General features: G+C 40.3%; 1 protein-coding gene across 3 annotated transcripts in view; it reads right to left on the bottom strand.

Annotated features, from left to right (window-relative positions):
* PPM1H (protein phosphatase, Mg2+/Mn2+ dependent 1H) overlaps positions 1 to 1,352 on the bottom strand; it is a 290,772-nt gene extending 289,420 nt beyond the window's left edge. The window contains exon 1 of one of the 3 annotated variants that reach the window (XM_058426862.1): positions 593 to 1,352. In XM_058426862.1, the coding sequence (XP_058282845.1) occupies positions 593 to 837 (245 nt within the window). In that variant the 5' untranslated portion in view covers positions 838 to 1,352. Of the gene's footprint in view, positions 1 to 26; positions 473 to 592 lie in introns of those variants that run through there. The other 2 variants (XM_032173171.2, XM_032173172.2) reach the window with 2 other exon arrangements.
* Positions 1,353 to 16,016: the final 14,664 nt, after the last annotated feature.

The raw sequence follows: 16,016 nt of genomic DNA, 5'->3' as shown, positions 1-16,016 counted from the left end.
TTACCGAACGCGCAGCGTTTTACTACCTGCTAAAGGAGAAGCGAAGGAACTCGCGGGCTGAAAGTGAGAGAAACTGAGACCTTCGGAAATGTACAACCACGCACTCGGACACGGCCACCTCCCGGAATCGGACACAAGCTCCCAGGCGCAGTGACATCTCCTCCAAGCCTCCACCCCACAAACTCTTCATCACGCGGGGGCGTCAACTATATTTTGGGAGGGTGGGGGTACAGATAGCAGATTTTCCTTATGTGTTTCAAACTTCAGAGCTTTTCTGCCCGTTTTTTTTTTTCCCAAGTGACAGAGACCCCAGATTCATAGACCTGTCTCAGCTTTCCCACGGTCCAGCGCTGCCACCCACCCCTCCACCACCCATACCGGGGCTGGAGACGCCGCGTCCTTGGGTTGGGGGAAGAAGGAGTGGGGAGAAGAGGGAAATGGCCAGTGTAAGTAAAGAGCTCCCCGCCGAGGCCTGGACGCCGGCAGCTAGTGGAGAGCCCTGAGGCCGAGAAGCAGGGAGAGAAGAGGGCTGGAACCGTGCGGGGAAGGGCCGCGAGGAGAGCAGGGGCGCCGCCGGTGTCGCTGCACTCACTCTGCGTAGCCAGTGGCCCAGGGCAGCCGCCGAGTCTCCTTGAGGATGAGGATGGGGCGGGCGATGTGGTCGGCGCTGCACTCCACCTCGTCCTGAGACAGCCCCAGGAACTCTGGCCGCCCGTAGGGGAAACGCAGGGGCAGGTCCGAGCCTCCGCAGCCGCCGCCGCCGTGCTCGGAGCCTGAGCTGCCAGCCATGATGCCGCCCATGAAATTGGCCACGGCAGATTTCACTCGAGTGAGCATATTACTCCGGCGCCCGGCTGCAGCGGTGCGAGCAGGAGGCGGCGGGGGCCGGGTAAGGCGCAGCGCGGGGCATGCAGGCTGCGGTGGGCGCCGGACGCACTGGGAGCTGGGCCACTGGGACGCGCCGCGCGCGGCTCCCAGAGCCTAGTGCGGCAGGGGGCCGAGCCCCGGCCTCTCGTGCTCCGTGCCGCGGCTGCCGCCGCCTCCCCCCGCTACACTTCCGCAACGGAGCGGCATGGAGCGGGCCAGCCGGGGGAGTCACCGCGCGCTCTAGGAGCGCCCAGGCGGCTGCAGTTGCAGCAGGTCTTTTCCCCGCCCCCTGCGCTCGGCTCCGGCGTGCGCTGAACTGAGCCCACCCGGCGAGCTCGCCGAGCCGCCGCGGCTGCTGCCACGGCTACCGCCGCCGAGTCATGTGATAATCAGGCTGCAAGGGCTCAGGCTGCTGCGGTGGCCGTTGCTCAGCCCCTCCCCTGCCGGCCCAAGCGAGACTCGCACCGGGATCGTGACCTCCTGGGGGAGGGGGAGACCGGCTGAGTCGGTACCTGGCGGAGAGGATGGGGGCGCTGTGAGCTGGAGGCGGTACAGGTGTTAGCGGCTGTCACGTGGAGCTGGGCAGCCGGGAAAAGCATTGAAGAACCCACTCCTGAGGAATGCTGCCTTCACCCTCCAGAAAGGAAACTTTGGGAGCAGGAGGAGAAAGGGGAGACAGGTGCAATCAGTGTGGGACGCTTCTAAGTCCTGCGGTGGAAAGCAGCAGTCACTGGGTGTAGAAGACTTTCCAGGGCTTAAAAATAAACAAGCCTATACGGATTGCATGAGAATTATTAAAAGTTTTTCCCTAGGTATTTGTCGATTTACTTTTCTTTTTATTACAACTATATGCATCATTATCTATGGAGCAAACCTTATTTCGAACCCAGAATAAGCTTAGTATACAAGAAAAAAGATCTCTTAAGAAATCAGAGGCTGGTCTGAGGGCAGTAGTATTTACAATTAATTGATCACAACCAGTTACAGATTTCTTTGTTCCTTCTCCACTCCCGCTGCTTCACTTGACTAGCCTAAAAGAAAAAGAAACAGGGACTATTAGTACTTAATTGTTAAATAAATTTATACAAGCATTTTCCTCCAACGTAACAACAAAAGTATCTTTTCAAAGCTTACCTTGTTTACTATCTAGACACTTAAATGCAGTCGTATTTGAATTTTGAATTCAGAACATTGTTGCAAAATTATCTAAGGGCACTTATAAAACGAAAGAAGCTTAAGTAGAACATAGCAACTCGAATGCTAAAGTAAAAATGAATAAATACTTATAATGATCAAACATTTTCGGTGATCGTATGTTAGAAAACACATCTTAAAAACTGAATACTTCATCAAGGCTAACATTTCTTAAATATTGGCTTTTTGGAGGGAGGGGAAACTTTGCAATAGAACATGTATCCTGTTCATATTTACCTGTTTAATTTGCCAGAATTTGGTGTTACTTATGCAGTTATGCACCAAACAGCTTGCCCTGAGTTCAACAGGGAATACAGGCCCTTGTTCTTCTCAGTGTTTGGGTAGGAGAGTGGCCCAGGTGTTGAAGGAGAAGCCAATTTTTTGAAGACGAATTGTGAGTCAAGGAGTTCTTGCTGTTAGGTGAGGCCTGGATAAGCCTCACAGATGTCTTCAGTATCTATAATATTCTTTTTAAAAGACATTTCCCCCTTTGACTTTTTCATTTATAGATATTCTAATTTACTAGGTACCAAATAATTATGTAAAAGATGGCAGTATTTTAAACTTTCAGTGAAATACCACTCCTATCAATGAAGTTTTTAAATCACTTTTTACAAAACATAAATGTAATTTTATCTTAGCTCCTTTTCTTCTTATTTTGTGCAGGATTTTAAATGATGCAAGATATGTCTTCTTAACCTTTGCTTGGTTAAACTGCAAACTCCTGAATGGGAAATCTCTGATTATGTGGGTGGTGGTGAAACATCGAACATTCCACATTCTCTGGTATCCATTGAGTCTAATATAAGCTTAGAAACGTCTTAAGAAAACTTTTGTTGTAGAACAACTACCTTTATCATTGTCTCTCAGATATTCCAGTAAGTAAATATTTTTTTTGTTGATTTTTTTTTTGAAATGGAGTTTCGCTCTTATCACCCAGGCTGGAGTGCAGTGGCGTGATCTGGGCTTACTGCAACCTCCGCCTCCCAGTTCAAGCGATTCTCCTGCCTCAGCCTCCCAAGTAGCTGGGATTATAGGTGTCTACCACCACGCCCAGCTAATTTTTTGTGTTTTTAGTAGAGATGGGGTTTCGCCATGTTCAAGCGATTCTCCTGCCTCAGCCTCCCAAGTAGCTGGGATTATAGGCGTCCACCACCACGCCCAGCTAATTTTTTGTATTTTTAGTAGAGATGGGGTTTCGCCATGTTGGCCAGACTGGTCTCGAACTGTTGACCTCATGATCCGTCTGCCTCGGCCTTCCAAAGTGCAGGGATTAGAGGCGTGAGCCACCTGCGCCCGACCATTTTAGTTGCATTTAATATGGTCTTCCATTCATTTCACTTTATGGGAAAGCTTTAGTAAAATAGGAATTTGAAATTTTTCTTGTCTGATTTATTTTCAATTTAAACATGGTAACAGTTCATGGTAAATAATATATAAAATTCAAATATACAGAACTGTAAATAAAAACGTAAAAGACTCCAAAAGAATTCCCCAGGGGATAACTACTGTTAGTATTTTTGGTAGGCTTCTAAAATTTTTCTCAAATCAAATATTTAGCAAGATTATATTTGGTAACATTAGCAAGATTTGTGAACTAGTGTTCCGTAAGAAGTTATTCTACTATTTTTCCATAACCTAATTATTACCTGTAATGAGAAAGTGTTGGTACGTCATTAGCTTTGCTAGCAAACTTTGCCCTGCAAACGGTAGAAAAACAGAAATTCTATACCTGTTCTCTTTCAAATATTTCTATAGTAAAAGATGGAAATGAAATTTCTGATTAAAATGGGGGTGGTCATCCCTCTTAGAGGGACCCCTAAAATTATATGCTTTTCACACCGTTTGTACTCATAGGTTCTGAGAGTATCTGTGTTACTAAATTCAAATGGGGCATTGATCAGGTACTGAGAGCCCCTCAATGTGTTTGTTAGACATCAATAGATACCCTTCATTTTCTCTTGCGTTTTTTTTTCTCTTGGAAAATGTGGGTTTGAAGACTTATTCATTTAGGAGATAGATACATAGACCTTATATTTAGGTGCTCTGTATATCAACATAATCTCATTTCTAGGTCTATAATACTATAGTTTTGAATATTAAATAACACCATGCCATTAGTAAGACTTAAAAAAAGTGGGCCGGGTGCGGTGGCTCACGCCTGTAATCCAGCACTTTGGGAGGCCGAGGCGGGTAGATCACGAGGCCAGGAGATCGAGACCATCCTGGCTAACACGGTGAAACCCCATCTCTGCTAAAAATACAATTAGCCGGGTGTGGTGGCCGGCACCTGTAGTCCCAGCTACTTGGGAGGCTGAGGCAGAAGAATGGCGTGAACCCCGGGGACGAAGCTTGCAGTGAGCCGAGATTGCGCCACTGCACTCCCGCCTGGGTGACACAGCAAGACTCCGTCTCAAAAAAAAAAAAAAAGGGAGCTGGGGGCTGGGGGAGGGGAGGGTGGCCGTGGCCAGGTGCGGTGGCTCACGCCTGTAATCCCAGCACTTTGGGAGGCCGAGGTGGGCGGATCATTTGAGGTCAGGAGTTCGACCAGCCTAACCAACATGATGAAACCCCCTCTATAATACTAAAAATACAAAAAAATTAGCCAGGTGTGGTGGCGGGCCCCTGTAATCCCAGCTACTCAGGAGGCTAAGGCAGGGGAATCACTTGAACCCGGGGGGCGGAGCTTGCAGTGAGCTGAGATCGCACCACTGCACTCCAACCTAGGCAACAGAGTGAGACTCCGTCTCGAAAAAAACAAAGGGAAGCAGCAGCTCTCGATAATTTCTTCAGTCAAAACATCAGGTATCCTCTCAAAATGTTTATTAATTATGAAAGATGAAACAATAAATTACAGTGAAAAAACTTGGCAGAAATCACCTTAATGCAATGGCCAAGGGTGACATCCCTAGTCATTAAGTACCCCCTGACATGGGTCTTCTTCCCCCAAATCCTATACCTCAGTATGCTCATGGGAAAATATGGATCACACCCAAACTGAAGATGTTCTAGAAAGTACCTGACCAGATACCAGATATGGTCAGAAGTGTCAAGGTCCGGAAAGGCAAAAAAGACTAAGGAACTGTCACAGATTGAAGACAATGGAGCTGCAACAACTGCAATGTAGTACCAATGCTATTTTCTTAGTTTTGACGTTAACATTAGGAAAGCTGGGTAAAAGGTATACAGGAACAAAACATTAAAATACAAACACACACCAGAGAGATTTTGGGTTTAAGTAGGGAGCAAATGCTCCTTTGGAAATCAGTCCAGAAGAAAGACGAATGATGCCTTTCCAGGACTCATCCCTCCCACAGCTGGAGACTCACACCTCCGTTATAGTGCTAGTTTCCTTGTATTCTAATTGGTACTTTACATATATCTTCCCATTAGACAGTGAAATCCTGCAGGGAAAGAATATTCTTATTCATCTTTGTGTTTCCAGCACTTTGCCTAATCCTTAACAAGTAACAGGGTTCAGTGGGCAATTAATGCTTTTTAAAAATCCCATTCAGGGCCAGGCGCGGTGGCTCACGCTTGTAATCCCAGCACTTTGGGAGGCCGAGGCGGGCGGATCACGAGGTCAGGAGATCGAGACCACAGTGAAACCCCGTCTCTACTAAAAGTATAAAAAAATTAGCCGGGCGTTGTGGCGGGCGCCTGTAGTCCCAGCTACTTGGAGAGGCTGAGGCAGGAGAATGGCGTGAACCCGGGAGGCGGAGCTTGCAGCGAGCCGAGATCGCGCCACTGCACTCCAGCCTGGGTGACAGAGCGAGACTCACTCACCAAAAAAAAAACAAAAATCCCATTCAGAGAAGAAAGACTATTCTGTTTGAATCACCAAATCTGTTGTTTTTATTCCGTCTTCTCTGAGATCTTTCTCACTTAATCCCTTAAAATCTGTGTTGTCTATACGCAGAACTTTCTTTTCTTTCTTTTTTTTTTTTGAGATGGAGTCTCGCTCTGTCACCCAGGCTGCAGTGCAGTGGCGCAATCTCGACTCACTGCAAGCTCTGCCTCCCGGGTTCACGCCATTCTCCTGCCTCAGCCTCCCGAGTAGCTGGGACTACAGGCGCCTGCCACCACGCCCGGCTAATTTTTTGTATTTTTAGTAGACACGGGGTTTCACCATGTTAGCCAGGATGGTCTCGATCTCCTGACCTCGTGATCCGCCCGCCTCAGCCTCCCAAAGTGCTGGGATTACAGGTGTGAGTCACTGCGCCCGGCCAACTTTCTTAACCTATGGTATCTGATAAGGCTTAGCTAACTTCAGTCAATATCCAGATTGGTAATAATATGGATACCAAGTCATGTGGGTCTTTCCTTCACACAAAACTGACAGCCTGATATATATATCATAACCAGGATATGAAGTTTTAACAGTTAACACTAACTTGTTTTGCTTCAGAGATAGTTTGGATTCCAGTTTCGTATGCAGGAATGTGCTGATTGGAAATTCCTGATTTATTGGGGGTCGGGGGATACATGTATTTCTCTTCAGTAAACAAAACCATTTACTTGTAAGTGACAGTTTCTTATGAACCAAGAAATTTATACCAAATGCTTGAGCACAGAGTTATAGAGTATTCGCAAATTTTACATCCATGAAATGCAGTCATTCCCTAGATTATAAACACCTAATTTAGAAACATTTGGAAATGTCCTACACTGTCCACATTGTTCTATACTGAAACTACTGTTTTGTAACTGATGTGCGAATTGTAGAAAAAAAATAGTTATCCTTATCTCACAGAATAGCTGCAAGGATCAGTGAGATAATAGTTGTAAATATGTTATAACTAATGTTGGGCTGGTATTATCACTCTTCTCTAGTTAAATCTGTTTTTCCTTAGAGATCAATTTTTAGTATTAAAATTTTAAGCCTTTTCTGTTCTCTGTTCTTTACTTATAACAACCAGGATAACAATGCCTACCTCATTGGATTATCTTGATAATTAATGGAATAACATGTAAATTCCTAATATTCTTCTTGGTACAGAATAGATGATCAATAAACAGGTAATAAGCACAATGACAGCACTCTGCACCGTGGGTGATGAGTGAATTTACCTACATTGTTTCCAATGCTCTATCAACACCAAGGTAAACATTGTTTTTATTGCTCTTAAACAACGCTACCACTTTACCATTGAAGAGAGTTGGGAGGTTTATAAATGACTTGCTCAAGACAACACAGCAGTAACAAAGCAATGCAGTCCTATTAGGTACTTTCTTTAACATTACAACATATAGAAAGTTTACACTACAAAATATTTTTTCCCTACCTTTTTCAAGCAAAGATCTGGTAACCTCAGTTATGGTTGTTTTTAAAGGCCTCTGTGAATCTGAAATTAAAACAATCCCTTGGCAACCTTAGATGGATTGTTTTAAGTACAATCCTGTCATTTGGAAATTGTTTCAAATTCTAAAGCAATTACTTTTCAGTGAGGTTTTTAGCTACAACTTGTTTCTAAGTTGGGAGCTGTCTGGGTCATGCTAAAGTTGCACAGAAATTCTAAATTCTGTTCAACTGGAAAGTATCTTTTAAAAAAAGATTAGAATATTACTAACCTGTTCCCAAGCCTTGTCATATTAACTTCTCTTTTAGTATGATTTGTTCCCCTGCTCTTCTGCCATGATAAATCACTACTATCATGATTTTTTTCCAGATAATAGTGGCTTTAGTAAAATAGCCAATGAAACTTGTTTACTGAATAGAAAAATCAGCATTTGCTTAGAGTAGTGCATGTGGTTTGAACAAGTTCAGAAATCAAGTAACTGAAGACAGCTTCTTAGCTAAGAACTATAAACTCAAATTGCTTTTTATTCTCTCAAAGGGTCAGTGTTGCTCTATGCCAGTAGATATGGCAGCTGTCTAGAATATGTTGAAATGCAGAATTAGTTGCTTTGTCCTTTTTGTCATCAACTGTATTTTGAATCAAATTAGAGAGGCTTTTTATGCTTGCCTGTAAATATTTTTAGGTCTATCTTTCCAAAACCAAAACACAGTGGAGTGTCATGGCAAATAACCTCATATTTTATTCAAAAACAATACCCCCTCCCCAGTCATGCATTTATAATTAAAATATCCTATTTTAATACATTTTCCTTATCTCTACCCTAGTGAATTAAAAAAAAATCTCTTGACATAACTGTGTAATTGTAACAATTCTCTTGTAATTGCTTTGACTGTGGAAAATAGGCATATCACATGACAGCCACCAGCAAGATAACAAAAGACAGATTGACAAGAGAACAGCATAAAATTTCATTTAATATTAGTTTTATCACATTAAATAATATATTATGTATTTATTAAAACTTTTTATATAATATATTAAAACTTATTTTTATATAATAAAATTTATTATATACAAATAAAACTTATTATATAAAAATTTGTTTTAAATGATTGGACAAAAAGGTATGGTCTAATGGTAATAAACTGGGGCAACCTGGCAAACTTGTTAGTAAACTCGTTGGGAAAGTAAACTATCTCACCCCATCGCAAACCTGTTGATTCAGAATCCCTGGGATGGGACCCAACAATCTAGCTTAAAAGTCCTCCAGGTGATTCTGATGTAAACCATTTGAGAAATACTGGCACATCGGAAACTTGTACTATTTATCTAAAGGACAGGCAGACATGGAAATGCGGGGAATATGTCAAGTAAGAAAAATAACCAGTGACACATGTGCTCTGACTTTAAATGTATGTAGAACAACAACAGTTGTTGTTCAACAGCCTCAGATTGAATGAGACTATTCAACTGGATCTATTCAGAAACATATGAACTGTCCCTTTCTGTTTCATTTCCGTGGGCTTATGTTAGTGTAGAAGCCTGAGTACATTTGCTGTGGGCAGATATGTAAATTCTTTAGCATATGGGAAGCTGTAGAGAAGAAAGTAGGATTGAGTACTGCCTCCTGATCATCTCCCAGGACTGGATTACCAACAACCAGTCTGTCTATGCCCATGTTCTGTCACCTGCCAAGCAGGGGCAGAAAAAAAAATAAATAAATATATATTTCTATCAATTCACATTATAATATAAATATGTATATAAACTTTATATATATACGTATATTTTAAACTACATGTTTGGTAATGTATTTTAAAAGTAACAAAGTGGTCACTATTAGGAAAACCAAAATGTTCTTGGCCTTTGTAGGGGAGAAAAAACTTTTTCCTCTACCAACTTTTGTTATTTCAATGGGAGCCTGCAAATTAAACTGAAAAAAGACATTAGTAAGAGAAAAGAGCTTATTTATGCGGGCAATGTTCTCACATGTGGGAGTGTTCCGTGATGAGTAACTGAAAAGTGTGGTTAGAATTTGGGGCTTATATACCTAACTTAGTAGGGGAAAGGAATGGGGGAGAAAGACATCTATGGGAAGGACAAATTGGTTTGTTTAGGAAAGACAAATGGGTTTTCAGGAGAACAAAGAAAGATAAGAAAGTTTGTGATAATACTTATGCAGGTGTGAGTGGTCTTTCTGTCTTCTTCATGGCCATGAAACCGCACCTGAGACGGGTGATGAGGTTTAAGACATGCTACTCCAAAATATGGCATCTTGATATTTGAGAAAACAGCAGAAGCAGGAAAGTCTCACTTATTTTCCTCCTGCACTTCTTCCCAGAAACAGGTCATAAAACCTAGGAAGGATTCTCTGACCTTCCCTGGAAGCAGATCATGAGACCCTCATTCTAGAGGTACCCTCTCTATACCTGGAGGAAAAGGACGTCCTTATCTCTGGAGACAGGGACACAGAGAAGAATCTGAACAAATGACTTGCTATGTTTCTTCCAGTTTCTTACCATTAGATCATACCTTTTTATCCCCTCATAGCTCCCCATGAATATCCACTTCTTCATCAAACCTAGCCTAAAAAGTACACAGGTTCACGCATTTCTTCTTGCCTTTATTTCCTTATGAAGGCTTCTATGTTATTCAAAATTTAAAGTAAATTTTTATGCTTTTCTCTTTTTGATGTCTTGTGTTATAGGGATCTCAGTCACGAACATAATGATGGATGAAAAAAGGCATGTTTTCTTCCCTATAGGGGATTTATTGTAGTGGAGGGGAGAAGAGAATTTTCTTCCTCACCCCTTGCTAGGTTCATGGCTGAGACCCCTATAAACAAAAGACAGATTGACAAAAGAACAGCATAAAATCTTATTTAATATAATTGTATTATATTAAAAATATATTACTAGAATGTATTTATATATAATATATATTAAAAACTTACATATATAAACTTATATATTAAAAACATATATAATAAAACATATAAAATATAAACTTATATATTAAGTTTTATTATATATAAATAATTTTAAATGGCTGGACAAAAGAGGTATGGTCTAATGATAATAAACTGGGGGAAACTTAGCAAAGCCTGTTTCTTCTGATTTTTCTCTGTATCCTTGTGTCCTCAGAGATAAGGACATTGCTTTCCTCTGCATATAGGGAGATCACCTCTAGAATGAGGGTCAAAAACCTACTTCAGGGGAAGGTCAGTTCTTTTGTGACCTGCTTCTGAAAAGAAAGCTAAGAGAAGATCCGAGAGTGACCTTTCTGCTTCTGTTGTCTTCTCAAATACCAAATTGCCATATTTTGGAACAGCATGTCCTGAACCCCATCATTAGCCTCATTTCCCAGAAGTTCCCTGCTTTTACTCAGATAAGGGAAGCTTTGGAAAGGCTCCTTTCTGCATCTGCTGAATCTCAAGTGTCTTCATCTTAAAATAATCTTTTACCAACTCTGGGGTTCCAGGTGGGTCCCTACATCTTCCTTTATTGTGTGGTTTATTATTGTTTTTAGTATAATTGCTGACACTAGGGCACTAGATATAATCTTTCAATGCCTGGAGTTTTAATCTGGCTCCAAATTCTCCACTTGTATATCCCACAGGCACCTCAAATTCAACACATCATAAATAGAACTCATTATCTTTCCACGATGCTTCTCCTTTTCCTCCTGAGACTATAGTCTCAGCTAATGACGTGAGTATCCACTTGTCCAACCTAGACATGTAGGAGACATCATCTACTCCTAGCCCTTGCTCATATTCCTGTTTCCAGTCTGTCATCAAGTTTGGTTGATTGTGCCTTCCAAGTACCTTCCAAGTCTGTCTCCTCCAGTCTGTTTCACAGCTACTAATTTTGCTCAGATCTTCATTTTCTCACACTTCTATGGCAGACTCTTGCTGGGATTCAGGTGGAGCTATCTTCCACATAATAGCTAAAAGGAGCTTTCAGAATAGAGCACCTGGTGATCTTACCTCTTTTCCAGTTTTAAACTCTTCAACTGGCCAATTGGTTAAAAGCTTTAACATGAGCCTTCATAGTCCGTCCCCTGGTTGCTTTTTGAATCTCATGTTCCCCTTTCCTCCAACCTAGCAACTCTGTGCTTCAGCCTTGCCAGTTACATACTTGCCATTCTCAGAAGCGGATGTTCTTGCCCTCTACCTCTATATTTGAACATGCCATTTTCCTTTGCCTGAAATGCTGCAAGCCCTTCCTGTTGTCCTTCTCTGCACATCCAGTGGCAGAATCCGATTATTTTCATATCCTCCACGTCCTTTCATCAGTGAAGAGTTTCTTTATCTGTATTCCCCGAGCACTTTTATATAACTCTATCCGTAATTATAGCAATCACATTGTGTTATAATTATCTCATTCCTGCAATGTGTGATAATTGAAAACAGGGTCTCTTTATTTTTCTCTTTGAATCTACAATACTTTTCATACGTTATATGAGTTAAATAAAGTTTGAATGAATAAATGAGTAAATAAATTGCTATGGCAAAGAGAGAAAGGCAGTAGTAAGTGTCTCATTGAAAGGCCAAATTGGAGGAATTTTAGTAGTGCTTCCAAAATAAAAATAAAAAATAGAGGTAAAAGGTTCATAAACCTAGCCTGATATCCATAGCATCCTACTTTTGGTGTCCAGGAGATTTAATATAAATGTCCTCAGCATACAAGTTAGGTGTTTCTCTATGTTGAAAAGCGCTCAATTTGATATATTTGAGCAATAAAACTGTGTCCAAAATTTGAATATTATTTTTTTTTGAATACCTATAATGAATGCCTTTGGCCTTCCTATTAAAGCACAAATAAATAGGTGGGAAATATCTGTTCCTGAATTATCAATTTGTAATTCCGAATCAATTTTTATAAATTTTGTTTTTGTTTTTGTTTGTTTTTATTGAGACAGAGTCTCGCTCTGTCACTCAGGCTGGAGTGCACTGGTACAATCTTGGCTTACTGCAAATTCCACCTCCTGGGTTCAAGTGACTCTCCTGACTCAGCCTCCTGAGTAGCTGGGATAACAGGTGCCTGGCACCACCCCTGGGTAATTTTTGTATTTTTAGTAGAGATGGGGTTTCACCATGTTGGCCAGACTGGTCTTGAACTCTTGACCTCAGGTGATTTACCTGCCTGGGCCTCCCAAAGTGTTGGGATTACAGGCCTGAGCCAATGCACCTGGCCAATATTGTGGTTTTTAAATGAACACTACCCATCAGTGGTTTCTGAAACGTGGTACCTGAAAATGACTATTACATCCACCAATTTTTCTTTCCTAGTAAATTTTCTAGTAAATGTTTTATTGTCTCTATTATTCATGAAAACAATAGAAAAAATATTTTTAGAAATTACCGAAGGTTGTAAATCAAAACTGTTAAAATCAACTTAGTTTTTTTTTTTTTAAAAAGCTAATTTGGCTTGTTGTAAAATGGAGTAGGGCGAGAAGTCTGAAGAAATTTCCTAGCATTTGTGATCTTATGTGCCAGAGCACATCTATTACTGTGCTTTTGCAGCAGATGAAGCTCATCATTATTAGGCACTCAAGATTTGTAGAATAATTCAGATGTGTTTAATCCATTGATATATTCTAAAATAGCATAAAGTACCTACAGTGCGTCTAGCACATAGTGGAGTTTTAATGTAGTATGGCTATCATTTTTACTGAGAGGCCCATGTGTCAAAGACCATTTGACAGCTTGTTTCTAGCCTCTAAGTACACCAAGAAAGAAGAAGAAAAAGAAAGTAGATACAATACACCTTAATTATGTAAACAAAAATGGATACTTATAATTTTGGCCAGAAATAGCGTTTATAATCAGATCTCCACAAGAACACACACACAAATCACTCATTTTGAGATTTATTTTTTCCATAGAGTTAATGTCCAACCTCTTGTGATATTCTCACTATCTTTCTTGTTTTTGTGGTTTTTAAAATTCTGAATACATTCTGTATCCCAAGATGCAGAAACTAAACATTAAAGATTTGAAAGTCAAGGCATTCTTTTACTATGTCCCTATTTAGTCCATTTTGTGTTGCTATGACAAAATACCAGAGACTGGATAATTTATAATGAACAAAAATGTATTTCTCAGTTCTAGAGACTGGGAAGTCCAAGATCAAGGGGCTGGCATCTGTGAGGGCCTTCCTCCTGTGTCATAACAGGGCAGAAGGAATCAGATGGTTGGGAGAGAGACAAAAGTGGGGTCCTTTTATAAGAAACACACTCCCTCGTGATAACATAAACGTTGAGGAACACATTTAAATCATAGCTATGCCAGTTCCACATTTCAATTCAGCAACTTGCATTACATTTTCTTCCTATTGCTGTCTCAATTATCTGGGAAAGCCTTTTAAACAAACCAGTCATCCTCCCCATCTTTCTTTCATTACAGGCCATGGAAGATGATTTCTAGAAAGGAAGCTTAGAGAGAGAAGCTAGGCTGTGGGTCTAAGCAGTCCGTGTGGAAACTTGAGCCCTTATGTTTTTCTTCCGACAATGGAGTTAGATAATGGGAAAAGTGGACCACAGTTCCCTTGTGAAGGCTTCAGCATAACTTCACTTGTTTATTCGAGCGATTATAATCCACTGATTTATTTGAGTGATTTAAAGAGAAGTAAAATTTTATTCATTCCAAATACATATATGGGTAACTTGGGTTATAGGTATCTTTGTATCTTTGTATGTCTGATATCATCTGTTGGTATAAGGTGGGTTTTTTTTGTAGTTTTTTTTTTTAATTTCTGGGTACATAGTAAATATACTTATGGGGTACATGATACTTTTATACAGGCACACAATAAGTGATAATCGCATAGTATAAAATGGGGTATTCATCCCCTCAAGTATTTATCCTTTGTGTTACAATCAATCCAATTATATTCTTTTAGTTATTTTCAAATGTACAATTAAATTTTTATTGACAATAGTCACCCTGTTGTGTCATCAAATATTAGGTCTTATTCATTCTTTTTAAACTACTTTTCATTCCCGCTAACCATCCCCACTTCCCCACTACCATCCCCACTACCCTTCCCAGCCTCTGGTAACCATCCTTCTACACTCTCTCTCTCTCAGTTAATTGTTTTGATTTTTAGCACCCACAAGTGAGTTAGGACATGTGAAGTCTGTCTTTCTGTGCCTGACTGATTTCATTATTAACATAATGACCTCCATTTCCATCCACGTTATTGCAAAAAACTGAATCTCATTATTTTTTTATGGCTGAATAGTATTCCATTGTGTATATGTGCCACATTTTGTTTATCCAATCATCTATTGGTGGATATTAAAGTTGGTTCCAAATCTCTGCTGTTTGGAAGTGCTACAATAAACACAGGAGCGCAGATATCTCTTCAATATACTGATTTCCTTTATTTTGAGTATATACCCAGCAGTGGAGTTGCTGGATCATACAGTAGCTCTATTTTTCGTTTTTTGAGGAAACTCCAAACTGTTTTTCATAGGGATCGTTCTAATTTACATTCCCACTAACAGTGTATGAGGGTTCCGTTTTCTCCACATCCTCTGTAGCATTTGTTATTGCCTGTCTTTTGGATAAAAGCCATTTTAACTGGGGTGAAATTATGTCTCATTGTAGTTTTGTTGTGCATTTATCTGATGATCAATGATGTCGAGCACATTTTCACATGCCTGTTTGCCACTTGTATGTTTTCTTTTGAGAAATGTCTATTCAAATATTTTGCCCATTTTAAAACTGGATTATTAGATTTTTTTCCCATAGAGTTGTTTGAGCTCCTTATATATTCTGGCTATTGAGCCTTTATCAGATGGGTAGTGTGCAAACATTTTCTCCCATACTGTTTGTTATCTCTTCACTTTGTTGATAGTTTTCTTTGCTATATGGAAACTTTTTAACTTGACGTGACCCCATTTGTCCATTTTTCCTCTGGTTGCCTGTGCTTGTGTGGTGTTACTCAACAAATCCTTAACTAGACAAATGACCTGGAGAATTTCCCCACTGTTTTCTTGTAGTACTTTCATAGATTGAGATATTAGATTTAATTCTTTGATACATGTTGAGTTGATTTTTCTATATAGCAAAATATAGGGATCCAGTTTCATTCTTCTGCATATAGATATCCAGTTTTCCCAGCACCATTTATTAAAGAGAGTGTACTTTCTCCAATGTATGTTCTTGCCACCTTTGTCAAAAATGGATTCACTATAGTGTATGGATTTCTTTCTGGGCTCTCTATTCTGTTCCATTGGTCTATATGTCTGTTTTTATGCTAGTACCATACTGTATTGGTTACTATGGTTTTGTAGTATAACTTGAAGTCAAGTAATGTGATTCTTCCAGTTTTGCTCCTTTTGCTCAGGATAGCTTCATCTACTCTGGGTCTTTTGTGGTTCTGTATAAATTCTGGGATTGTTTTTCTATTTCTGTGAAGGAGGTCATTGATATTTTGATAGGAATAACATTGGATCTGTAGATTGCTTTGTGTAGTATGGACATTTTAACAATATTGAATCTTCCAGTCCATTAACATGAAATATCTTTATTTTGTGTGTGTGTGTGTCCTCTTCAATTTCTTTCATCAGTGTTTTACAGTATTCATTACAGATATCTTTCACTTCTTGGGTTAACTCCTAGGTATTTAATTTTATCTGTGGCTA

Source organism: Hylobates moloch, unplaced genomic scaffold, assembly GCF_009828535.3.
Source record: "Hylobates moloch isolate HMO894 unplaced genomic scaffold, HMol_V3 SCAFFOLD_13, whole genome shotgun sequence".
NCBI lineage: Eukaryota > Metazoa > Chordata > Mammalia > Primates > Hylobatidae > Hylobates > Hylobates moloch.
This window is presented reverse-complemented; position numbering and strand designations above follow the sequence as displayed.